Source organism: Pleuronectes platessa, chromosome 4 (genome assembly GCF_947347685.1).
Source record: "Pleuronectes platessa chromosome 4, fPlePla1.1, whole genome shotgun sequence".
NCBI lineage: Eukaryota > Metazoa > Chordata > Actinopteri > Pleuronectiformes > Pleuronectidae > Pleuronectes > Pleuronectes platessa.
Window position 1 is genome coordinate 25,197,705 of NC_070629.1, and position 25,978 is coordinate 25,223,682.

A 25,978-nucleotide genomic window follows, 5' to 3' on the forward strand; every position below is an offset into this window, starting at 1 on the left:
GAATCCATCCCAGCCGGGTGTTTCCACTGCAGAGTCTGTGCAAGGTGCCCCCTCCGGTCACATGAGAGGACCTGGCAGCTGAAGGTCACATGAACCACCTGCCCCCATGAAAAAAACCAGTAGTGTGTAAATATGTAAGTGCTGCTATCATTGATTCATTTCTAGATCCAATTTACCTGTTGAGCATGTTCTAAAATCATTAACTCAATTTTAAGTTTATTTTAAGCAACAATATGACCAACCAGTCCCCTTAAATTCAATATATATATATATATATATATGTAGTGAAGACTTCAATATAATTCAATAAAAGGTATTAACTGTACTTTTGTCATAAAGAGCTTTCAAATGATCAAATCACAGAAAGAGGTTTGATTTGTGAGGACACAGTGAGTTTGACCTTTGACCAGCAAATCAAATGATTTCATTTTTTTTATGTGCAGCAATTCTCTCAAGGTGGACGTTATCTCACAACTACATAAGTAACTCAGTTCTCTTTCCAGCCCTGACAACAACCCCCATGTCCAATATTTATAATAACACTGAGTAAAACACCCACATGTAGGTCAAAGTGTAAAAGGCTCCACTGACATGCACGCCAGCGAATCAAGGTTATGTGAAATTGTTTTCTTCGGGCAGACGGTGTGCTCATACTCTCTGTAGCACAAGTTTAGTTATTTGTCCATTTCCTCTTCATCTCTTCATCCTCAGACGTTTCTTAATCAACAGTTCCTCTAACAAATCATCTCCTTCACCCCGTGTGTAAAGCTGTTGAGCTGGAATCCCTCTCAGCTGCAGCAGAGTTCAGGTGTCCGTGTGTGGTCCGTCCTGCTGCAGGACTCAGTTTCTTATGTAAGGAGATTAATTCATCATGTGCTACAGAGTCACACGAATATACTTCTGAACAGTGGGGGGGCATGTTACGCCTGTGCTCACAAACCTGTGGGATTCTTTAAAGGTTCCAACTAGCAGAGAAGGGCTGGAGGATACAGCAACAAATTATATCAAACTAAAAATTATGATATAGATAATTATCACAATAAATTTCACGTTATGTGTTTAAAGACGGATTTTCTTCTTCTGAGTGCAGGTTGCGGCTTCAAACTTTTCTTTGTGAGCAGAGAATGAGAAACACTTAAAAATACTTTACAGATCAATAATGTGTTAAACCACCTCACTGCGTTTACACAATGTGCACACATTAGATCAATATGAATTGGGCTTGATGAGAATCACATTGTGATCATACTGATATTATTTTATTGCCCAGCCGTCTAAGAACCATGCAGTGAATTAGAATCTTTAGGAAAGTTTCAGGGTTGAGTGAGGAGAAGAAGCATACTTTTATAAATGTAATGGCTAAACAAGGAAGTCAAGAGGAGCAGCAGTGAAAGTATTATACTGCCATCCTGAGGGGGCAGTGACAATAACATTTACACAAAGAGAATATTAACTTTTTGGTGGAAAGCAACTACATACATTTACTTAAATACTACTGAGGTACTGTAAAGATTCAACGGATAGGAAATCCAAAATAACACACAAAACTACAACTGAAGAAAATAGCCTTTGTCAGTTCACGAAGATACTCTTTATTTTTTCGTAAAAATGCATTTCTAAAATCAAAATCTAAGAACAATGTCAGTTTAACATCTTGTCAATACAAATAGTGGTAAAAGGTTTAAGAATATAACTTTCTAAAAAATATTTTTCATTGAGTATGCATGAGAAAGAGCAGCAGTATTCCAGATATATTTGAGATTTATTTGTTGATTCTATTCTGAGAACCATGACATCCCAGCAGCTGATTCACTGCTGCTGAAGCTGCAGGCTGTTGATGAACACACTGTGCAGCTCGTTGATGTCGTCGCTGGCCTCTATAGGGATGCTCATCCTGCCTGGCGAGGACGAAAGGCTTTCATAGTAGGAGTCTCCCACCGCACCATGAGGGTGCTGAGGGGACAGGCGGCTGTGGTCCTGGGCCTGCAGCAGCCCGTGATGGAGGTGGAGGCAGTGTTCAGGCCTGGGGCTGTGGCAGGGGCTGTTTGACGGGCTATGGGGCATCAGGCAGGTCTGCAGGCAGCTGTTCTTCCGCATGGCCCCGTGCAGGTCCAGGCGAGCGATCAGTGGCTTTCCAATGTTGATGCTTTTGGTCCAATGGACAGGATCGTTGTCCATGGCTGGGTAGGTGCCCTGAAGGCACACGGTGAACACCAGCTCCTCCTGATGCACGAGAGGAGAAGAAGTAGTATCAATAAAAACAATGGGGTCATTGTTGATGTTATGTTAAATTTCATTAATGAGTAATTTTATCTACATGCTGTGAAGCTTTATGCAAACATTCAAGGCACCTGGAGGATAAATCCTGGTGAATTTGGTGATACCTTGACTTATCCTGTAGCGTCTGTAGTTTTATAAATTGAAATATCTCTACATCTACTACAAAGAATAGCAAAACAATTGTCACATAGATTTCATTTCCCTGAAAAGATGAATTCTCCAATATAAGTGTTCAAAAGGAAATATCTGCAAAATGAATGACATGCATCAGCATCTGATGTCCTGTGCTTGTGAGGAGTTTAGCATTTGTCTTTTATTTCTCTTTATTAATTCAGAACTAGAAATAATGTATAGTTGTATGCCTCCGTCAACCAGTGTAGTTTCTGTCTGCATCAATGTTTTGCAGATTCATGTAAGGTCACCGTGACCTTTGACCACTGAAATCTGATCAGCTCAACTGATCAAAAGTTGAAGGAAGTTGCTCCACCAGCGGATGATGCATCCGGCCACTGGCTATCGCCGGCCGGTCAGAGGGATGAACACAAACCTATTTCTGTTTGTGCAGACATTTTACTTTGAGAAAGCACCATACGCCTAAATATAATGCCGTCTCTTACCCTGAGCTTCTGCAGTGAGCTGAGTCTGGTGTAGAGACAGTGCTGCGGCAGGCTGCTTGACAGGAGGTAGATCCCCGTCTCCTCTGGAGTCTCTCTGTTCATCTCTTTAGGATCCACATCAAGGTCCTGCAGGGAGGAGAGGAAGCAGGTAGCATTACGTCTGAATCATAGCGAGGTCTAACTGACCCTACAAGTGGTGCGAACGTACTTTAAAGCTTTAGAACCTGTGTTCATGACAACATACTGACCTGTGAGAAGTCAGTGACGTGAGCCTGGCAGAAGGACATGTCCTCGGGCTTCTTAACGATGTGAGTGTAAATAACGAGCACGTTGGAGAACTCCGCAGCGAAGCCCAACTTGATCTGAGCCCCACAGTCAAAGTCGAGACTCATACTCTCAGGAAGCTCTGGAGAATTTCACAAAAACAGTCATTTCAAGAACTCAAAAAGTTCAAAAAGTTCAAAAACTGCTGTTTTCATAAGAGTCAATTGTATTTTTTAAATAAGTAATTTACTTTAAATGTTGAAAAAGGCACAATCTTTCTTTTTGGGGTTACACTCTGCTTTAAGCTGTAAGTATATAAACATTTAATTGATGGTAAAACACTATAATGTGTATGTGTAGTATTTGTCAACAGTCTTTAAATATTTGCTACGCTTCAAATGTCTAGGTCCGAAAAAAATCAGCAAACAACCAGAATTATTGTTTTCCTCTTCCCAGAAAAGATGTCTTCTTTTTTCTATATGCAAAGATTTAACAGCTGATCAAAGAGTGATAACATTGTGTTTCTCACACAATGTGGAAGAATATGTATAATGTGAGAGAGAGCGCTCCGTGCTAAGTCAACATTAAGCAGAGTCAACATTTGAATGTGCGTACTGACCCGAGCCGCTGTAAGCAAATAGAGGCTTCCCACGATTGTGATAACGTATTTTAAACAAATATGATAAAATGAAACTCACCGTGAGCCTTCGCCCACTGTCGGCTTTGAGCGTGAGCAAGATCAGCGCAGTCGCCGGGCAGAATAGGATCGGCCAGAGCTCTCCTCTCCGACAGGCTGCTGCGGATCTCCAGAGCCTGCTTCCCCTTCGTAGCATCAAACTGACCCATGTCTGGACAGAAACATTTACAGAACGTTTTTATTGTATTAAAAACCTCTTTAAGTATCCAATACTTCTAGCACATGAGTTGAACCTGGGTCCACCAAGAAGTATGTGCCACACTGTGAGAGGCTTGTTGTTTTAATTTAATTTACAAAGCCTTGAGACAAAAAGTGTCCTTATCCCAACTTTAATAGTCAGGGCATCTTACAGTCGTTTTTATCCATCTACTCTGCATTTAAAAGGAAACTCCATTAGCCCACAAGCACGCTGATACACTTTTGACATTAATAAGGCAAAGCTACATTTGGTTCAGTCTGCAGCCTTTATTCAGACATAAGCTGAAACACATCCTGTCACATGCAAGCACAGCACACTGGTTGTTTTATCTTATTTAAATCAGTTTTCTTCATGTTAGCCTGATAATCTTCTAAGTCGCAAATACATGTGTAGATGCAATTGAAGATTAAAGGTTCTGTTGATTACATGCTTTCTAACTCACATATTAAAACATATTGATCGTCTATAGTTGTACTTCATGTTGCAGTATGTAGTTTCTGTTCCTCACCCTCGGCGACTCTGTCCAGCACCACGGTGATCTTCTCATCGTCCAGCAGTCGCTTCTTTAAGAACTTGACAAACACACCGTTGGTGAAGCCACTGGAGCTCAGCTCAAAGGCTTCGGCATCCTGGCACCTGCACAGCAAAATGAGAAAAACAACATTTGATATTCTTTTAAAAGAAAAAGACAAATTGTTTTGTATTATAATTATTGTAATGATGTTTCAAACTTGCGTGGCGTATCCAAACACGATGTTGGCCGTGACCCTCAGGACAATGTTAGGAGCGATTTCGTCATAAATATTCCTGGAACATGAAGAAATCTATAAACTTCTGAGATCAAACCGAGGTGATAAATCTATAACAGCTCTATGATTACGTGGTTAGTCTGTTGATCGTTTTCTTCAATAATTGATTAATCTGCTGATCATTCTCTTAATTAACTGATTCATCTTTTCCTCAGTAAAGAGTGAGCACTCACCTTTTCCTGCACATGTCCATCAGGAAAACATTGAGGCCTGTCTCCTTCTCCTGCATCAGCTTCAGGATGCTCTGCACACACAAGCAGTTGGCCGATCTGTACGGGTTCGGTGCGTCTACCGGCACCATGAAACTGTTGCCATAGTTCTCATATCCATGACCAGCGTAGTACAGCAGACCTTCAGAGAGAGAGGGGGGGGGGGTCATTTCAATCCAGTACCTTGGTTACAGAAGAGGATTCTGGCTACATAGATGAAGGAAGAAAAGGTTTTACATGGATCTATGAACAAATCTAATAAGGCCTGAGAAGGAAATGGGGGTTAGGGTTGATTCTCAAGATTACATCCCATATTTCTATCATGTAATTAAAACCGTGGAATTTGTTTTTCTATGTTTGATGGGCAATGACAATCCAGGAGTTTAACGTTATGATGGACTCACAGTTATTTACAGTATACACTATGTGGATTCTTTATTTCTAAGCTTAGAAAAAAGTCAAATTTGGGGGTTAAATCCATTTCCTCAGTTTTCATATGTTCATCAGTCCTGCTGATTTATGAAGCTTTAATTCATATAATGTTTTGGGGTTGTGAATGTTTCTGGACACGTATCCCCTTCTAGAACCATCAGGAGGAAAGTAAAGAAGTCCCAACACACCATAGACTCCCTTGTGAAGAAGCAGCAGGAACTCGTCGACAGCGTTTCTCATCTCTGACTCCGTGAGGTCCAGCAGCGACACCACCTTGAAGTTCAGCTGCCGCAGGAGGTTGGTGAGGTCGTACACGTCCACCATGGGAGCCTTGAGCTGCGGGTGGTTCTTGTAGGAGAGGTTGCCGATCAGCAGGGCCACTTTGTCAGTCGCTGGGAGGAAGAAAACCAGTTCAAGTCAATCTATGGGAGAGAGAAACTCACACAATGCGGCAGTGAAAGGTCTCCAGTGTTTGCTGAAGCAGACAAGTACAGTTCACTGCAAAGTACAAATTCAAGAGAGAGGTGTCCAGCACTATTCTGGTTTAAATATTATAATAGATACATATATATATATGATACATTACTTTATATATGTAACACGAAATAGATGTATTCTAAGAATCATTTTCCACAGACTTTTTCACTGACCATTTAATAAAATCGGTTAAAGATCTTGGGTTGTATTTTTGTGTTTTGTCTCAGCCTAAAATTTCATGATATTTGATTTGTTTTCTATGTGACAGTGAAGAAGAAATTCCCCTTTAGCATAGAAACAACTTCCCATAGTAAACTGAACTACGTAAATTCACTACACACACAGGAAGGAAGTGGGTCACAGTGCGCTGACTACCACATATAGTGATATTTATAGCCACCTGACCTGTTTTAATACCTTTTTTTCATATAATCAGACCTTTATGAATATATACATTTTCCTTTTCTGTGGACACTTTGACAGAAAGATATTAATTTAACTCTATGGTATTTTTCTGCCAATATTCTGTTGTTGGGCTTCAGTTACTGTTTGTGTTAATTGATTAGAAAACAAGAACGCAAAAAGTCTCACATCCTTATTTTTTGAAAATATAAATCTACTAATAGTACCAGACACAAACAGCTCAGAGTAAAACTGCGATATGAAGCAAAACACAGTGATCACATTTTCCTTTTGTGTGAGAAACACTCTTACCATAAAGTTGGTCTGGAACACTGTTCAGGAAAAATTCACCAGAACCTGAAATCAACACACAACAAAATGATCGTTTAACAAGTGCATGTTTTTTGGATAGATATGTATAAATACTTGATGAGCACTTTTACACTCACCTCCTCCAATGGCATAGAAGTCATCTAGGAATTAAACATATGAATACGTCAGCATCACGTAAAATGAGCAGTTGGAGAAAAAAAGCCTCTTTTGATTAAGGAAAAGAAGATGAGAGAGAAGTTGAGCCTCACACCATCAGTGATTGAGATTCAGACCAGTGTTATTCTGTGTTTTTCTTCCTGTCAATGAATCCCATGAAAGGTCATCAGTGAGTTAATCTGTCTCTCAACATTTCCCCACTTCTCTAATCCATCTGTGGCAGCCTGAAGTCAATGGGTTCAAACCTTTTTTCTACTACTGGACACTGTAGCTTTTAGTATCTATTTTAGATAGATGTATTTTATTGATACCAGATTGTGAGATTATTGATAGTTTGTAGTTATTGTAAGACCGTAATGGACGTATAAGCCTCAATTTCATTATTGGTTTTGGTCTTTTCGTGGGATTTGTTGACAAAAAGGAACAAAACATAGAGAAAAGTAACAACCTTTAACTCTAACAGAATTAATTGAAAAAGACTCAAATTAGAAATCATGCATGTGACACCTCGAGATAAACCCTGTGAGCATTGTGCTTGTTAGTGCCTAACTAAAAGTTATGATTGACATTTGCATGCACCTTACACCAGCTCATTGTTATTCAATTAGCCATTTACTACCCAGGTCTTTCCACTCTACCTTCAGAGCACTCCATCGCCCCTGAAAACTGGACCGATATCCTCGGTGCTTTCAGCCGAGAACAGAGCAGATAATCACTCAGACATGAGGACAACAGAGCTGCTTGGATTGAGCTGTAACATAACACAGCGGTTCCACATACCTGTGGCAACGTCGACTTCATTGGTCCACATCCGCTCGGAGCTGCCGCTGCTGATCTCACAGCGATACCTGCCATTGTGATCCTGCATCACACGAGGAACCTGAAACGCACAGCGATCCGTCAGCGACTCAGTGAACCGCACGGAACTGGAATGTCTCCTAACAAAACAGGTTGTGTCTTTTAAGGTCTGACACAATGAAACCGTTTTTTTTTTTTGCAATATGGACAATATGAAAACATATCCTCACCGTGAGCTTCCTCTTTGTGGCGTTGAGGATCGGAACTCCATTTCTGTGCCACTGGTATCGAGGGATCGGCCGCCCCACGGCTCCACACTCCAGCTGGAGGGTTTCCCCCACATGCAGCTGCTGGGACTGAGGCTGGATCACCAGCTTCAGCCGACCCTCCAGGGATTGATAACTCTGCCCTGGTGCTGGAGGGAGAGGGAGACATCATTGTGTGTGTGTGTCTACAGAAGTAAACATCTCTGGCAGTCACAAAGCCAAACATCAACTGTCACAGACTCAAACTGGAACTATCTTACCATAAGGCAGGGTGACACTCAGGACGTCCACCTGGGCCCACTGGCTGAACTCAAAGGTATCTCCACAGTTGACCCTGCAGATGTAAAAGCCAGCGTCCTTCAGATGGACCGGACTTATCACAAGGTCTGGAGAGAAGCTGTTTGGCACCTGACATTGTGAAAATGTGAATCATATTTACCATATAGAGATCAGGGATACTGGTGTACGGCAAGGACACAATACAAAAGAACCTTATCCTTAAGATAATGATTAATCCTGCATGAGCCCCAGTTTACAATGACTTTACTTCTAGAATGATTCAGACAGCATCGCGTTCAACAACCTCTCTTCTTTTCAACCCTCCACTGTGTGTGTGTGTGTGTGTGTGTGTGTGTGTGTGTGTGTGTGTGTGTGTGTGTGTGTGTGTGTGTGTGTGTGTGTGTGTGTGTGTGCATGTCTCTCACCTCTTCCTTACTCTTGAACCACTGGTACTGTACTGGAGCTTTGCCCACAGCGTGACAGATGAGCCGCAGATTGTGTCCCGATGTAAGAGCCAGTGACTGGGGCTGGATGAGAATCTGCAAGGCTGACCATTAAAAGAGACTTTCAAACAAATCGCTGTGCCAATAATTAAAATAACACATTTTGAAATTCAACCACTCCTGAATGCTTGGTGATGAAATTCAAACACCACAGACTTTATTTCACTAAGATATTTGAGAACTTCCAATCTAAAGAATTAAGCCCCTAATTCAAAAACTAAGATTCAAGATTCAAAATTCAGATCTGAACATGTGGCCCTTTAGGAAAGGCAATAGCCGGATAACATCGAATATAATTTATATATTCTGTAAATGACTCATGGATTCTCTTTTAATCTAATAACACAACACAGAGAAAAAAAAAATCTGCCTGACAACACAATACCAGACCTATTGGTTGTTCTGCTCTACCTGATGGTTTCAGGCATTGCACAGCCTCTGAGTTGCCCAGAGTCTGGAGGTAGTCCATCAGCTGACCCGTGGTGCAGCCTCGCTCTCCCATCAGCCTCAGCAGCATGCGGCTGGGGCTGCCCTCCAGCTCCAGCACCTTCAGGGAGCACATCTCCATGTCGTCAGGGCTGGGGGGGGACAAGGTGTTTCAGATACGAGAAGCTCAATCAACTCAGGCCGTCAGTAAAGACGAATACACACTTTAAACACAACGCAGATACTGATACAAACACGTAGCTTAATAACGATGAGTGTAAAGATATAGTTTAGACAAATTTTGATTTATTTCTTGATCAAAATCTTGTTTAAAAACCTGTAATTAGGCTTTTAAAAAAAAGTTCTATTCTACAAATACCTTAAAACGGTTTCCAGAAAACATTTGTCATCTTCTGCCATTTACTATTATGAAACCTGATGGTGCACAACTGTTCCTGGTCTCTCTCTCTCTCTCTCTCTCCTTCTCCTCAACTTCCCCCCTCTCTATCTTTCTCTCTCTCTCTCTATCTCCCTCTCCTCAACCTCCCCCCTCTCTCTCTCCTCTCCCTCTCCTCAACCCTCTCTCTCTTTCTCTCTCCCTCTCCTCAACCTCCCCCTCTCTCTTTCTCTCTCCCTCTCCCTCTCCTCAACCTCCCCCTCTCTCTCCCTCCTCTCTCTCCCCCACAGTGTCTCATTTCCATCGCACCTGACTCTGAGGCGCCTCTCGACGCCCACGATCTCTCCGAGCCGCCGCCATCCCCGGTCGCAGGACTTGTCCAACACGTCACACAGCTTCTTCACCAGCGCCTCCCTCAGCAGGTGGATCTTCGTGGATCTGTCCGAGGAGTCCGACATGATGACCGACAGCTGGGGGAGGTCACCATCAGAACCGGAGGCTCGCGCGTGTCTCGCCGCAAAACAGCCTCAACTTTCAAACATCCGAAAAAGTTTTACTTCCTGGAACGAAGCGACCCAGACACGCCCACTGCGCCCGGGCCAAAGGGGAGACGTGCGTCAAGATGATTCACTGTAGGTGAACTTTAAAGGGATAGTTCACACAAAACTTTAAGATACACACATTATCTACTCACCTCGCTGTTAATGTGGCAGTTTCGAGTCACAGGAGCAGCATGGAGGCATGTTTTGGTTTTATTTGTTTGAAGAAGTGGTCACCAGTTACCAGCTAAGTGGATTCTGCTGCAACGCAGTTTTACCCCTGAAACTCTAAAAGTGTTTTTTCATACTCCAATGCTCCATCGGCAGAGTGGTGAGTAGATAAGGATTATGACTTTCCTTGTGTTGGCTAGTCCTGTTGAAGTGAGACATCTTGTCTCGGCTGCACTCTTTGGCTGTTTCTCAAGTGACAAATAGTGACGTCAAAAGAAACCCCTCCCCTTTCCATGACTCCTCTTCCTCACATGAACAGCTGAGCCCCAGACTCACCTGTGCTCACGTGAGAGGAGGGGTGAGGAGGTATTCAGGTCTGAGGAGGTGGTCAGGTCTGAGGAGGTGCTCAGTTGAGAGGAGGTATTCAGGTCTGAGGAGGTGCTCAGTTGAGAGGAGGTGTTCAGGTCTGAGGAGGTCTGAGGAGGTGGTCAGGTCTGAGGAGGTGCTCAGTTGAGAGGAGGTATTCAGGTCTGAGGAGGTGCTCAGTTGAGAGGAGGTATTCAGGTCTGAGGAGGTCTGAGAAGGTGGTCAGGTCTGAGGAGGTGCTCAGTTGAGAGGAGGTATTCAGGTCTGAGGAGGTCTGAGGAGGTGGTCAGGTCTGAGGAGGTGCTCAGTTGAGAGGAGGTGTTCAGGTCTGAGGAGGTCTGAGGAGGTGGTCAGGTCTGAGGAGGTGCTCAGTCGAGAGGAGGTGTTCAGGTCTGAGGAGGTCACAGTGACTGAAGGATTCTACTTTTCCTCCTGTGGATGTGTCGACAGCAGCTAAATGTAGGAGAAGAGTTTGACACCCGTCTTAAACTGCTGTGAGGTGAGTGATCTCTACAGGTTCTCATTTCTATTTCATCTATTCTAATTTTGTCAAATACATTTTACTGTCCTTGCAGTCAACTAATTATATTCTCATGAAATAACTGTGAAGTTTTAATTTCATTTCGGTGTGTGTGTGTGTGTGTGTGTGTGCACGCAGGTCAGTGTAGATATAATATATAGGTATGCATATGTAGGTCACAGGATGTAATAAAATACTTTATGCTTAGTTCAATGTACTTGAAGGGTTCTGACAGACGATAAATTAAATAATAACTGTCACTTTAAAAGTTCTACATCTGCAGGTTTCATCACGTTTCTCCAATCTAAGATATCATATATTTAATTAGAATTTACAAAACAAAAATACAAAATTTAATTAAATCAGACTTCAGCCTCCTTATAGAGATTGCACTGCAGTTCTACAGCTGATCCACGACTAATGAATGTATGAACCAATCAGTAATCTGCAGACTGCTCACTCTGAGGTAATCCATACATTCTCATCGAGTCCAAATACCTGCAGCGGACTTTGAGCAGTTGAGCGTCTTACAGCAGAGAAGCTGAATGTCGTCATTCTCTTGCCAAACACAACTGACCCGTTCTGACCCATTCTGGTCAATCCATTTTCTTTTGGAAAGCAACAGCTCCAGTCTGACCTCTCACCTCTCATGAGTCTGTGTTCACTCGAACCCTCTGACGCTCCCTGTGTCTCCTCTCAGGTTCTTTCTATGATGAAACCCACTGACAGGATCGTAAGCTGCTGACAGTCACATCATAAACGTTCATGTTGACTCATCATGATTTCTGATAGTAAATCATGTTCCACCAGCATGGGATCGCAGCTGGCCTGTATGTGTTGGCTACAAAATGAACAAATGATCATTGGTTGTGTTTGTTGTTCTTTCACGCCGCGTGCCCTTGTGTCAGGTAAAAACAAGACGCAGGCGAGCCACGGGTTCACGTCACCTCGTTGACCTCGTGCTGTGATGTCACTTTGTGTTGCAGGGCGCAGGACGTGAGACAGGATGAGGACAGATCTCAGGTTGGCTCTGCTCTTGCTGCTGTCTGCAGCTGTTGAGTCCAACAGTAAGTTCAAAGGCGTGAATGACACTATTTATATATCCACAAGATTGCTACAAATTGTATATTAAATCTACAAAATACTTTTTAAATTTTGTATTTATCCCAGTTTTTAAATTTGTTTATGTGCTTCCAGTGTTTAACATTCATTTATAGATAAAAACTTCTTAGAATGTTTTTTTCTTTTGGCCACAAAGAGTTCCATTGAAAAAAAGTAAAGGCAAAGTTTAGGTGTGTTTGCATGTGACACATGAAAAAACATGATGAGACAGAAATGCAGAGGAGCCGTGCAAATGGTAAATATTTGAAATTTGCAAAATTCCCTTTTGCCTCCCTCACCCTGGTTGGACAAATAAATCAGACACGTGTCTTTAAACCTGGGTAAATAAAACCAAACCTGTCTGCTTTGTTCCATCCTGCTGAAGGTCAGCATGTGATCGAACCAGCCCTTTACCATGTTTATGTCTAAATCATAGAGTCACCGTGCTTTTTGTTTTTTATCGTGTCACTCCTAGGGAGCTGATGCTTGTTTGTCGCATGTGTTGTCAGTCATGTCTCCACCAGGGAAACCAGTCCTCCTCGGCTGCAGGTCACCTGAGAAGGAGACATTTACCTGCTGGTGGGAGCCGGGCTCTGGAGGCGGGCTGCCGACTACGCATCGCTTCTTCTATGAGAGAGAAAGGTCGGTCATGTCTCCAGGCTTTGTGCCGTTTGGATTTCATATTAATTTGAAGATTTGTTTTTTTGACATTTTCCACAGCAGCAACACAAGGAAAGGTGAGAGAGAGGAGAACAACAGAGGTTCCGAGCTGGAATCCAACCAGGATTTTATTGACAGTATAGTAGTGTGCACATTAACTAGTGGTGACCCAGTAAATATCACGCAGGTTTATCGCCCATGCTGAGCGGCAGTAAAACTGCTGATGCTATAAAAGAGCCGGTGGAAAACTACCAGCAGCTTTGTTCACACACTTGTGCTCAGTCAGCTGTGCACGATTCTTTTGTTGCTGTGGAAGTGAACCTGCACACTTCAAACACTTCACCCATGTGACCCCCACCAGACCCGGCCTGAGGGCAAAAGACCAACACTCACGGTGAAAGACATTTTGAGGACGACAATGTACGACTGTTGTTTCATTACTTTGGTCCAGACAAAAACATCTGAATTACTTTTGGATTTGAAATTGTCATTCCCCCCAAATATCTATGTATAAAATAACATAACCTTTATCCTCCCAGTATGCAGTACCTGCTAATCACCAGCATGTCAGTGTCAGCAGTTACCTGTGCCAGAGTACCGCCTCACAGAACCACTCATGGCTAATTGATAATTGGTCTTATTAATACATAAAAATTAAAATAAAGTTTAGTTACATCTCTATGAAAGATGCACTTGTCAGCCCTGAGCTGTGTTCCTCCACGTCCTGGTCAGTGAAGGACTCGTTTTGTCTCCCTACAGACTGGAGGGAACACACGAGTGTCCTGACTACCTCTCTGCAGGGAAGAACTCCTGCTTCTTTGACAAGGGCCACACCTCCATCTGGGTGGATTATTATCTGACAGTCGTGGCCTCCAATGCATTAGGGAACGCCACTTCAGACCCCTTTAAGATCGATGTCATGGAGATTGGTAAGTAGCGAAGATTTCAGTTCATCTACTTTCTTCTTGTCATACCCTGAGTTGCTCCTTTGGGTTTTTTTCCTGCGATATTATGAAAACATAGAATATTACCTCCCTGTGATTCTTAGATTATTTTACACTACAGAATCAAGGCTGACATCATAGCTGATGTCACAGCATGAGCAGTCTCATGATGCATTCCTCCACCAAGGCCCAGTAGTCCCCTCACATTAAATCAAGCTGCACCAAACTGCACACATTCATATATAGCAGGTCCTTAAATGTGCCTGATTTTTTTTCATCAAGATCCATTAATTCTTCACTGGGAAAACCGTGAAAATTTCAAAAAGAAAATGCTGTGTCTCGTTATTCTAAAGTGATCCAAAACAGATTCCTGCCCCCGGATCTGCACCAAGATTGAACGGCTTCTTTCCTGACTCGTATCACAAACTTCCAGCCAAGTTTTGCAGTAAATCCATCCAATAGTTACTTTGTAATCTTGCTTACAATCAAACCAACAGACAAATGGACAGGGGTGAAAACATAAGGCCTTGGCGGAGGTGAGAAGAGGGTGAAGGCTACGAAGTCGAGAGCGTTTGTCAATAAAATCGAAGGACAAACAAAGAAAGACATGGAGACAGATTACTGGAGGATAATGGAGAATCAGTGCTGAGCTAATCGGTGTCTTATGTCAGTGAGACACTTTGAACTATTGATCACCACTCGGTGTGTGTGTTTGTTAGAGTAGAAGTTAAAACTTAAAAGTATCTGCTTCAAATGGAGCTAATTATTGGCACAGTTGTATTTGTAGTGAAGTTTTTCTTCTGCTTAGTAAGGAATGGAAAAATACTGACGGACAGACGAGGCACAAATAAAACCCGAACAGAATGAGGTGGAACTGGTTTGTGCCTGGTGTAAACCTTGGGTACAGTCTTGGATCAGAGTTCAGACCTTTTGTTTGGTTATAGGGGATCTTGGACATGTGCTGTATGTACAGTACATTTGGAAAGTGAGTCTAGTAAGAAAAGAGTAACTGCAGGGAGAGGGATCTAAACTTACTCTGAAACCAATATTTAAATCCCCAGTTGTTTTGTCTGGGCTCCTAAAAACCAACGTCAGGACTGAAATGTCTTCAAAAACGATCGGATGGATTGATATAACTCTAAATGACTTCTGTGACCCTTTGACCTTTCCTGCGACACAAACAACAGCTCAGGCTATATTTTCTTTCCATGCAGACTCTGCTCTGGTTGTTAAATGATACTGGTTAATTATGTTATATCAGATAGTTTTCTGTTATTAACAATGGAAAATAAGATTTATGCAACTTTTCCCTTTTGTAATAAGCTCAAAATAAGCTGTAGTTTCAAATGTTTGGGTTGATTTGCCTTATTTGACTGTGCACATGCTGTGATGTGAGATTTAGCATGCTCACCTGTGCAGCCTTCAGCAGCATGTTAGTGTGCCGATATGAGCATTTAGCTCAAAGCACTGCTGTGCACTGTCTCGCTGTGTCCCCTCTTGACAGTGATGCCCGACGCTCCTGGAAACATCAGCCTGCAGGTGATGAAGAGGGAGGACCACCCGTATCTCCACGTCCGGTGGGAGAGGCCCCAAAACACAGACACCGAGTCAGGATGGGTCACCATTAAATATGAACTCAGATTTAAACAAGAGGACGGCAACGAGTGGAAGGTGAGAAACACGCCACGTGGTTTTTGTTTTGTGCAGGAAAGAACAACAAGAGCGTGTGTGTATGTGTTTACACAATACGATCATTGTCATTCTAATGTTTATTTGAATTAATCCTGACTTGTGGGTCTAGTTTGTTCACATCAGTTAAGTTTGTATAAGCAACAGAAGCGTGAGCGTGTGTTTGAAGAAATCAGCTATAATAATAATAATAATACTGAAATGATGTGACTGGTCTCTGACTTTGTTGTGGAGCCGCCGTCTTGCCCATCTTTTTATACAGTCTGTTGGCCCAACATTGGTACAAGGTGAACATTGGATGTTCTATCTTTCTCCAGGAGTACGCGTCAGGAACACAAACACAATTCAACCTGTACAACATCGATCCCGGGCTGACGTACGTGGTTCAGGTTCGCTGCAGGTTAGACCACAGCCTCTGGAGCGAGTGGAGCAACTCTACCTCGGTGGAAACCTTTAACTGTACGTCTCAGACCTAATTCTGGCTTTTTACAGCAAACAAGGCAACTGATACTAACCATCAATAGAAAAACATATATTCCATTCTTTTCTTGTGTAGATCGTCAGAGGGAGAAACCCCGCTGGATATTGCTCTCCAGCCTCTCTACAGTTCCGTTTCTAACACTGTGTGTCTTGGTCATGAAGAGGAAATAGTATGTATCTCCTGCAAAGAAGTCTTTTATGTGAAATCAGGGTGATGAGGATAATCTGACTCTCTTTCTTTGTTCCTCAGTGTGAAGCAGTGTCTTCTGCCTCCTGTTCCTGGTCCAAAGATACGAGGAATTGACGTTCAGCTTCTCAAGGTAACACTGCAACCTTACTTCTTAACCTTCACATCCAGAATCTAGACCCTGGAAAGTCGTTACTTTACGGGAAAGAAAGTCATGATTTTACAAGATGGAAGTCGTAATTTTACGCTATGTGTCAATGTTAGTATAAGAAGATAAGTCTGTTACCTTTATTAAAATGAGCATCTTGTTAAGTTATACTTCACAAATAATGACATACATGACCATTTGGCTCATCAATACCACATTATCTGGGATAAAGTTGTAATACTATGACTTTTATCTCAATTACAACATTATTCTCAAAATGGCCAAATTACTCTGCTGTCTGTTAACAATCTGCTGAATGCCCCCTGACTAATTCTTCCAGAGCGGACGATCTGAAGATGTCAACAACGCCCTGATCATCAACCAGACCTTTCCTTCTGTGTCGGCCTGGAAGGACGAGAGCGAGGACTATTTAATCGTGTCTGATGACGTGTGTCTGCCCGACTCGCCCAGCTCTCCAAAAAGAAAGAAAAGCTTGAGTATTGCTGCCGGCCTCCTCTTAGACTTTGAAAGCCACTGCCAGGAGCTGTCCCCGAGCCAAATGGACAGGGAGAAGGCCGAGGAAAGAAAGAATGAAATAAATAACTTTACAAACAGCCATTGGTCTCTCTCGGGAGCAGGTCTATTTCAAAAGGAGACACTGCAAGAGGCCGCAGATCAGAGGTGGTCGAGCCGCGACCCTGCTGAGAGCAGTGTCCAGCTTCTCTCAATCTGCGGTTACGTGGATATTCACAGACATAAGAACCCGCAGGAGGTGGATGTGAGCGAGGTGGACTACACCAGAGTGAAGGAGGTGAACGGTGACAATATTCTCCTCCCCCATAAAGACAGAGTCCATGGCTGTGTGGATGTTCAGACGCGAGAGGAGAACATACCAGAGGACTACAGCAGGGTGGAGGAGGTGGTCGGAGACAATCAGCTCCTCCTGCAGAGACAAAGCGCCTCCTCTGACTCCTGGGAGAAGAGTGACCGCTACACAGTGTTCACCAACAAGAAGCCGAGGTATCCTCATGAACCTGGAGCCGGTGTAACTAAAGTGGGCCCAGAACTAATCGTTGGTGAATATGTTGATACTTTCCCAACACCGCCTTTAATGTAAAGTGTAATTTCACAAGAAATGTCCAAAATAAAAAAAGACAGATGATCCAAGTGACAATTAAATGAGCCATATTCTGCTCATAATCAGGTTCATAGTTTACGTTATTACTTGAAAAGGTTTACAAGCTCTAATGTTAAAAAACAACACATCACTTTCCTCAGACTGTCCATTGCTGCACCTCCTCTTTGCACCTCCTCTTTTCACCCCCTCTCTGAAACACTTGATTTCAGCTCCTGTCTCTTTAAGGCCTCCTGATTAAACCAAGTCTGCTCTGATTGGTCAGCTGGCCCAGTGTTTTGATTGGTCGTGGTCACCAGAGGAAGAACCATGCTAACTTGGATGATCCCCTGTTAACGTGTGGTTCAAAGTGAATATATAATAATACATTGTGTCAACTATCAAATGCAGATATTCACGGTTTCTTGAGGATGAATTTTTGACCATCCTCACACTTTAGTGTATATGCCACAATAATTCTGTATATGATATCTGTACAGGAGAATAGAGCCGGTCTAATTCCACAGATACTCCCTTCGCTCTCTAAGCAGTACCCAAGCTAATTCAGTTTAAGTTACACTGAAAAGTTGTTAGCAGGAAATTATGATTCATTTCGGAAAGAAATGGAGAATCATCGCACGATTAGTTGTTGGTTAAAATGTTATTTAATGCCTTTGCTGCTTTTAGGTTTTGCATGACACAGAACGCAACTGATGACTTCTTTAGTAAACACATATTTAAGTGAGGAATTCAAAAACCGAAGTCCTTGACTTTGAGACCAAAATCATTTTGGAATGAAACATTTCACATGTGAAGCCAACAAAGGAACCTTTAACTTACATTGTACAAAAGTATTTAAAGACAATCTATTTTTTGAAATGATTTATTTAGGGAGTGAGATCATTCAAATATTAAACATCTTATGATTTGTTTGTTTCATGGAAACAAAGACGGCAGACTCAGCTTTGTCAAACATTTGTTTTGTGCAGTTTCAGCTTTGTGTCTGGTCTCGTGTGGCACTTTGCAAAGAGCAGTGATTCTTTTGGCCTCAGGTTAATGACAGACGCTTTAAGAATCAGAAGCATGTCTGCGTCACGGCTCTATTAATGAACTGAAGCCGTAAAAAAATTATCCCATGAAAATAAATTATTTTCTTTAATCGAAATAAAGAAATGTCAGGAATAACTGAATATACTAAATTCAGATCAAAATTCAGTTAAACATTGACAAATAATAATATAATTAAAAATCAAACCAATTTTTTGTTAAACTTTCATAATTTGTCATCAGTGCATCAAGACACAAACATCTTTGACACCTCATGTCCACTGGGTCTGAACCAAATCCCACAAGATTCACTGAGGTTCTTTGTCTGCACTTAAGACTCTTTTTTTTCTCCATATCAGACATTGAATCACTTTGACACAAATAAAATGTTAATATTAGTAATTTCGACTTTCATAAGTAATGATCAGATTATCAGAAGTGAATCTTCAGCTCAATGAAATCTTAATTCGGACTTGAGTTCCCCTTTCAAATGTGGTAATTTATTGCTTGTTGAAGGTGATTGTCAGTGAGCAATTTCAATGACTGTAAAGTTGTCTTTTTACCATGGGACTCAACCACAAACAGGCAGATTTTCCTATTAAAAGAGCTTAATTCCTGGCAGCCCAACATATTGTGCATTGTACCTACTGTATACCGACAAAAACACACTCTCTACTATGTAGTGCAGTCTCCTTTTAACAACTATTTTCTCACGTCATTTTTTTCAAGGAAAATTAATAACAAAGTTCAATTTCTAACTAAAAACTCAACCTAGTTGTGCAACGGTGGCCTGGAGGTGTCAGACTGGGCTCAAATAAGGATCAATGAGATCTAGTGAAATGATGTTGAGAACTAATTCATACTAACAAAACTGAAAGTAACAACACTGAGTGCAACATGGAAGTTATACAGGACCACAAGCTGTGTCACAAACCCACACACCACAGCAGTTAGTGACAGGTTTGACACATGCTGTGTGTCCATGTTTGAAAAGTGACAAAACAATGTACACTCACTTATTTAAAGATTCTCCCAAAAGCAAATACAAGAAATTAAAGTGTCAAGCGTTTCATGTGTGGTTACTTTGAGTGCTTGGTTTCTAATTGTTTTTTTAATCTGCTCTATATTCACAAACTTAAATTCCCTGAGGTGTATTTTCCTGCAGTTTTACAGAGGGATATAAACAAAGCATAATTTCACAAATAATAAATCTCACTGATCCATATTTCAGCCTGTACAAGATGCAGACCCGAGCCCGGCTGCAGAGCATCTGTGGATGTCCTCCTTCCTCTCTCACATCGTCTCCACTTATTTCTCTAGTGTTCCTGTCGATTAACTTAAGGTAGTTCATAAAGAATCAAAAGCTGCAACACAATGGCTAAAACAAAGTGATCACTGATTATTCCTTAGGCTGTTCATATTCTACACACATAATTCATATTGTGGGATATTTTTCAAGTGACAGCTTTGGTCCTAGTGTCTCAGTGGTTCATTTCCAGTTTAGAAACACCCTCACACACACACATCTTTTATATACACAGATTTGCCCATTTGTCTTAAACTCAAACACAAAAATATTACTCTAGTCATTAAGAAAAAAATAAACAAGATTCAATGCCAATATTAGCAAAATTATAAATTTCCTGACAAGTCCCTCAGGTTGAGCTCTGCTGCAGCAGACGTTTCATGTGCTGCAGTTATTCTGAATGGGAAATTTAGTCCATCCTCGTTTATTCTTTGCTGGTGATCAGCACGTGTGGGTTCTCTTTTCTCTTTTTAGGCACAGAGGGTTTCACCACTGTCAACTCTTCACATCTTCTTCAGGGTTTTCTGTACATTCACTGTCCAAACACAAGGAGCTGAGCTGCTCCTCAAAGTTCAAATATTTGTGGTTGTACTCCTTCTGCAACATCTTCTTCCAAATCGTTACTGGAGGAAGAAAAATACAAGATTATTATTTAATTTGTATTCAACTATAAATGCTGAACTTGTGGTATCAACCGATTCTTGTCTTATTGAACTATTTGATCAAATCACACAATGTAATCGTTCTCTTGGTTTTATGTCCTGGGATCACATTGTATAACCAGTAACTCACTGTATTCTGGGTCCTCTGGATGTGTTCTCTCAGGACTGGGCTCAGCCTCCCCAGCCATGCTGCTGATCTGCAGCTCTTCCTCACTGTTCGCTGCCTGTTCGGCCTCGGCCTGGTCGCTCTGCTCCAGACTTGAAACCATCACCTCATAAGCTCTCCGGGCCTCAGACGACAACTCGATCATCTTGTGGTAGTGGTCCTGCAGGAAAGACAAACCATATCCATATATTTAATTCATCAAAGCTTAATTCATGTTACATCAATTTTTTATAGTGATTTGTGTGAATTAAACCTGACCTGTGCACCATCATAGTTGAAGATGCCCACCAGGCTGACTGGCACCGCCTTGTTGACGCAGCGACCCAAAGCTTTCCTGGAGAGCCCAAACACAAAGGGAACCCCCTGCTCACGACACGTGTCGATGATGTTGTGCAGCGCCTCGTCCAGGCCGCCTGTGGAAGGTGACAGTTGAGCTCCCAGGTTTAAACTTTGTAAGAGCTCAATTTGAAAACTAGTCCTGTTCTTGATAAATGTATAGCTCTCACAATATTTGCTTTGATCAAACTCTGTGAGACTCTTAACCACGAGGACACAATACCTTTGGCTTGGATGCGTTCACAGTTTGGGGAGATGACGACGCATTTGACCTTCCTGAGCTTGAGGTGCTTCAGGACCTCCCGGAGCCCCATCACGATGCGTCTCTTCATGCGGGCCTTCATCGGGTCCTTCTGGTACAGGCGGTCCTGGAACCGGACCAGCTCCTTCAGCAGCGTCGTCACACACTCATCCACATCTTTGCTCAGCATCTGGCTGCAGTAGCTGCCACAAACGATAAAGATTTCAATCAACACGTGGGTCAACACAATGAATACACAATGAACACACGACAAAGATTTAAACTTGAACCAGGGTAAGGATGCTTCTACAGTCTTACTCTCTGAACTTCCTGCTGTGGATTTTGGGCCGACTGACTGCGCAGGGCACAGGTGAGGTGGTTTGCTGCTCGACTGTTTCCTCCTTTTCATTCTCCTCTTCACATTCGCTCACCACCAGGTTTGTGCCAATCAATTCAGACTGATCGTCCAGATCCTCTGTAGGACTCCCGACCTCATCTGAGATTTTAGAAGCACAAAATACATTCAAAATCAACGATTTACTTAATCTACTTGCAGCTGTGATAACCATAGGACTTGATTATGTCCCGTTTTTTTCACCCGCTTGCTCTGACCTGTGATGTTTATGTCGCACTGCTCTTCATCTGCATCAGTAACAGGTTTGAGCTCATCCTCAGAAACCAGACCTCTCTCCTCCAGCAGACGCTTGTGCTTCCTCTCCTCCCTTTCCTTCAAAATGACCTGATGACACAGAAACATGATGATAAAAGGTTGATCTGCTGAAATACATTTCTATAAAATGTAACCCATCTGTGTTTGTTTTGAGGTGAGTGGACTAACCTTTTTGAGAGGAGTGGGTTTCTTGGCTTTGGGCACCTCTCTCTGCTTTCCTTTCTTCACCAGTGGGCAGGTGGAGTCCAGAGGATTGTGTGCGACCTGACCCTGCTGCCAGGGCGGCTTCTTCTGGATGGACCCCTGCTTCTGGACAACAGGTAGTCCCCCGCCAACTTTAAAAAGAACGTTTTAAAAGAAACTTATTCATGGCTTAATTTTAAATATTGTATCAACAGATCTAGATCTGCAAGTATGTCTTACTGAATTATGATCATCAAGATCAAGACAAATGAAGAATTCATCGATGACCCACCTGAGAGAATGACAGGTTTGGCATCTTGCTTGGCTTTTTGAGATTGCTGCTTCTTTTCCAGGGCGGCCAACATGTTCCCGATGTCCAGCTGAACAGGAACTTTGCTTTTCTTCCCAGACACCTTTTCAGTTGTTTTAGAAAATCCAAAAAACAATAACAGGAGTAAATAACAGGCTTTCCCTGGATGATATTAAAGGACAAATGAATCGAATGGAAGCTTAAATAACTAACCTGTCCTTTCTTAGTGGTCTCTGTGGACTGAGTCTTTGCTGTATTAGACTTTTCCTTGTTCTGGTCAGCAGCCAGGTGCTGACCTCCAATTCTTTGGTTTTCCTTAACAAAGGGAACATAGATTTAGCAAATTAAACTCCATCTAAAATATTTTAATGACAATCCATTGACTCCACATGAAGAAATGTGTAAGCTCCACCCCCATTATAACCACACAATATTATAACTTATATGTGAAAACATCTCAAAAGGATAAATATACCTCGTTGCATAGCTTAGCTGCATTGCTGCTGCTTAAGAATCTGTCGGTCCGAGTCAGAGCAGGAGTCAAACCTGGAAACTCCTCTTCATCCTGACAAGACAAAGAAAAATCATCTTCCATCCAATATTTAATATTAATCTCCATTTAGTTTAAAATAACTGTATTCACCTCAAACTTTGGAGGCTCCTGATAAATTGTAAGCTCTTCAAACTCCACTTCTTCCTCTTCATCAGCACCTTTAGCTCTCTTCTTCTTTTTCTTGCGCCTCTTCTTCCCAGCAGTGCCCTCCTCCTGCGCTGCCGCGTTTTCCTCCATCTGACCAAATGCAAAAAGGGGAAGAGAAAACATTGTCAGAAGTCAGTTGAAGAGAGGAGGGAGCACAGAGTAGAATGGTCCTTGATAGGTGAGGGCTGGAATAGTGTATTATATTTTAAAACCATATTATTATTATTATTATTATGAATTAACCTGCTTGCGGCTGCTAGTGATTGTCTTTTCTTCTATGAGGACGATTTTCTTCGGAGGCTGAGAGGCGACATTAGCCCAGGATGCCACACCTGGCTGATCTGTTCACAAAAAACAATGATACATCTCGGAAATGCTATTGACTTTGCTTTATAATCGTGTGACATCAAGAAGTTTCACCCTACCTGCTGGGATGGCAGGGGGATCTGGTTTTACATTGATGTCTTTTTGTTGGCGATCAGGCCGTGTTGGGGATCGTCTCCTGCCAGACTGTTCAAAAGTATCAGTACAGCATGTAGTTCATGAGTATAACCACAACGACACAGTAACATATCTGACTGGTCAGTGAGCTCACCTTCCAGGTAGATGCAGGCGGTTGCGTTTGAGGGCTCACGGGCGGAGGAACTGGACCCCAGCGCTCTTTCTGAAGAAGAGAGGGGGGTGCTCTGCTTGGTGGAAAACCAGCCAGCTCTGGGAAATCCGCCATCTTCACTTCAAATGGGACCAAGTTGGTCTGTGCTGGTTTTGACGTCCCTGCAGAGTTCGTGGCAGATCTGGTTCCTCTAAAACCTGCGGATCCATTAGAAAACTCTTTTACTCTTGTAAAACAAAAACGTTTTGAAAAATATGATGTGATTTACTTTGTGATTAATACCTCTTCTCTGTGCATCCGTTGTGCTCTTGTCCATGACTCTGCTTTGACCTGAGGAACCATTGTTGCTTCTTGATGCCTTTAGAGACGGATACAAATCATCGAAATGAATTTAATTAAATAAGTAGTGTGTTTTACTTAGTTTTTTGGTACTTAGAATGAAAGATACCTTTGCTTGTGGATCCCGTGTAGACCTGTCTCTCCATAGCAAATCATCACTGGTGTCTCCAACACGCCGACTGTTGTTGTAGCCATGATTCCTTGGGACGTCTCCTCTTCTTGCTGCCTTTGGGCTCAGACCTGCGGGGTTCCTGAAGAGATCCAACATTTTACACGAAGTACAAGAATCTGAATCTTTTACAAACGTTGCCCAGGCCATGAGGTCCGCTCAATTACTGGCATTCATTTCTTACCCCTTTGAAATATGGCCAGACACATAAGGATTTGGTAAAATCAGACGGGGCGATGAAGCTGTGTGAGACTCAGCAGGCTCCTTCATCGGTCTCCTCTGGGGTTCAGGGTCAAAAGGCTGGACAAACAAAAACACAACGCAGTTATTTAGCTTGACAGTGTCTCCCCCTTTGGAACAAACACAACCTTATTTATTTATTCATTGCTTCATTCAGAGAGAGGTCCTCTTGCATTATGTTTGTTTTACTGATAATTATGATCTTAAAGATGATCTTAAGGAGTTACATTTACTTAGTGTTGGTTGCATGTTTCCTGTGGAGTGTAATTTAAGTCAGGGGAGGAAATGAATCGAGTATTTGCTATCCCAAATTCATTTCCTTGTTCTACATCCAATGTAGCCGACCCTTTGCCAAAGACTAGACTGACTCAATTTTGATCTCTATGGTGAAAATGTATATATTTATATTAAAAGGAAAAAAATCTAAAGGACTCAGAGATCTGAAAACTGCTGTTGTGGACCTTTATCAAGTTAAAAGATCCTCCTATTAGAGACGTACCTATGCAATTATCTTATTCACCATAATCATCACAATAATAACAGTAATATAAACAACTACATTACATACCTAATAGCAGGTTTTTGTTTTCCTCATATGCAAACATGTGCTGAAGTGCTGAGTGTTAAATGCGACCTTTGACAGCCAAGTTATTGAGCGTTAAGTGGAACCGTGTGGAACAACTGACGCTTCACCCCCGTGATGTGATCACTTGATCCCGGCTCTGGACTCTCACTACACTCGGTGACATGTGCAGAGCTCAGATCTCTGATTAGACAACTTAGCTGACTGTTAGCTCGTTGAGTTGACATCCAGCCAAACAGTTCGAACTCCTGATTCTTACGTGTTTTATAAACTGTCTCCACCAGCAGCTCGATAGTTTGGTGGAAGCAGCTGAGACTTCATAAGCATCATCTACACACACAGCTAAACTTTGCTTTTAATAAACAAAGTTAGCTTTGGGGTGAGCTACTTGCACTGGCACACGTTAGCATCGCAGGCTAACTTGCTACAACAAACCCGAGACGCTGCATTTCGTACCTTCTCCATTTTTCTGTCAGATTACTTCCTAGACGCGGTCACGTTTCCACATGTTCTCCGGATCTTCCGCGTGTTGTCAAATTCCCAGAAGAGACGGTGCCGCGTTTACCTGCGCCAACATCGCGTTAGCTCGCCGGGCTAACAGCTAACAACCTGTTAGCACGGAGGCAGCTCCCGGACCCTGAAGGCAACAGTTGATGTTTACGTAGTGTGAGGCGAGCGGAGCCCACAGCGACCCCTATTGGTGTCACCCGCGTTCTACACATCAATCCCCACAGAGGCCTCAACCTGACAAAGTGTTTATGTTTTTATTAGGGCCCGAACTTTGATGAACTGCTCCTGGCTGCTTAACAATATACAGCTCAATTATTATTATTAAATAATTATTTAACTCTTGAATTGTCCCTAAACTTTGTATGAATTTATTATTTAAATATGTTCATTGGCTATTGCACTCATCCATTGAGGGTCGAAATGTTAATTTTGACCCTCAA

General features: G+C 42.3%; 3 protein-coding genes across 8 annotated transcripts; 1 reads left to right on the forward strand and 2 right to left on the reverse strand.

The window, feature by feature from the left end:
• Positions 1 to 1,568: 1,568 nt before the first annotated feature.
• On the reverse strand, positions 1,569 to 10,572 carry malt1 (MALT paracaspase 1). 4 transcript variants are annotated; one of them, XM_053421747.1, is made up of 17 exons: positions 9,854 to 10,572; positions 9,112 to 9,299; positions 8,644 to 8,765; positions 8,200 to 8,347; positions 7,904 to 8,088; positions 7,656 to 7,755; positions 7,514 to 7,561; positions 6,836 to 6,859; positions 6,699 to 6,743; positions 5,696 to 5,899; positions 5,040 to 5,217; positions 4,793 to 4,864; positions 4,566 to 4,693; positions 3,860 to 4,009; positions 3,146 to 3,303; positions 2,898 to 3,023; positions 1,569 to 2,223 (listed from the first exon to the last, which is right to left on the reverse strand). In XM_053421747.1, the coding sequence occupies exons 1-17, from the start codon at positions 10,000 to 10,002 to the stop codon at positions 1,810 to 1,812; spliced, it is 2,439 nt and encodes an 812-aa protein (XP_053277722.1). In that variant the 5' UTR covers positions 10,003 to 10,572; the 3' UTR covers positions 1,569 to 1,809. The 4 variants fall into 4 exon arrangements, with proteins under 4 accessions (XP_053277722.1, XP_053277723.1, XP_053277726.1 ...); XM_053421748.1 differs by having other exon boundaries at positions 9,133 to 9,299; positions 9,854 to 10,570; XM_053421751.1 differs by lacking the exon at positions 9,854 to 10,572 and adding an exon at positions 9,527 to 9,777.
• prlrb (prolactin receptor b) lies at positions 9,305 to 18,700 on the forward strand. 3 transcript variants are annotated; one of them, XM_053421752.1, is made up of 9 exons: positions 9,305 to 11,119; positions 12,127 to 12,207; positions 12,751 to 12,883; positions 13,661 to 13,830; positions 15,350 to 15,516; positions 15,852 to 15,993; positions 16,091 to 16,184; positions 16,265 to 16,334; positions 16,690 to 18,700. In XM_053421752.1, the coding sequence occupies exons 2-9, from the start codon at positions 12,147 to 12,149 to the stop codon at positions 17,464 to 17,466; spliced, it is 1,614 nt and encodes a 537-aa protein (XP_053277727.1). In that variant the 5' UTR covers positions 9,305 to 11,119; positions 12,127 to 12,146; the 3' UTR covers positions 17,467 to 18,700. The 3 variants fall into 3 exon arrangements, with proteins under 3 accessions (XP_053277727.1, XP_053277728.1, XP_053277729.1); XM_053421753.1 differs by having other exon boundaries at positions 9,305 to 10,176; XM_053421754.1 differs by lacking the exons at positions 15,350 to 15,516; positions 15,852 to 15,993.
• Positions 18,701 to 19,464: 764 nt separating this feature from the next.
• Positions 19,465 to 25,693, reverse strand: LOC128438967 (selenocysteine insertion sequence-binding protein 2). Its single transcript, XM_053421755.1, has 18 exons — positions 25,485 to 25,693; positions 24,390 to 24,505; positions 24,146 to 24,287; positions 23,980 to 24,055; positions 23,680 to 23,894; positions 23,510 to 23,594; positions 23,328 to 23,425; positions 23,028 to 23,174; positions 22,860 to 22,949; positions 22,598 to 22,699; positions 22,367 to 22,487; positions 22,060 to 22,226; positions 21,834 to 21,960; positions 21,540 to 21,717; positions 21,204 to 21,424; positions 20,903 to 21,057; positions 20,609 to 20,804; positions 19,465 to 20,439 (listed from the first exon to the last, which is right to left on the reverse strand). The coding sequence occupies exons 1-18, from the start codon at positions 25,491 to 25,493 to the stop codon at positions 20,312 to 20,314; spliced, it is 2,373 nt and encodes a 790-aa protein (XP_053277730.1). The 5' UTR covers positions 25,494 to 25,693; the 3' UTR covers positions 19,465 to 20,311.
• Positions 25,694 to 25,978: the final 285 nt, after the last annotated feature.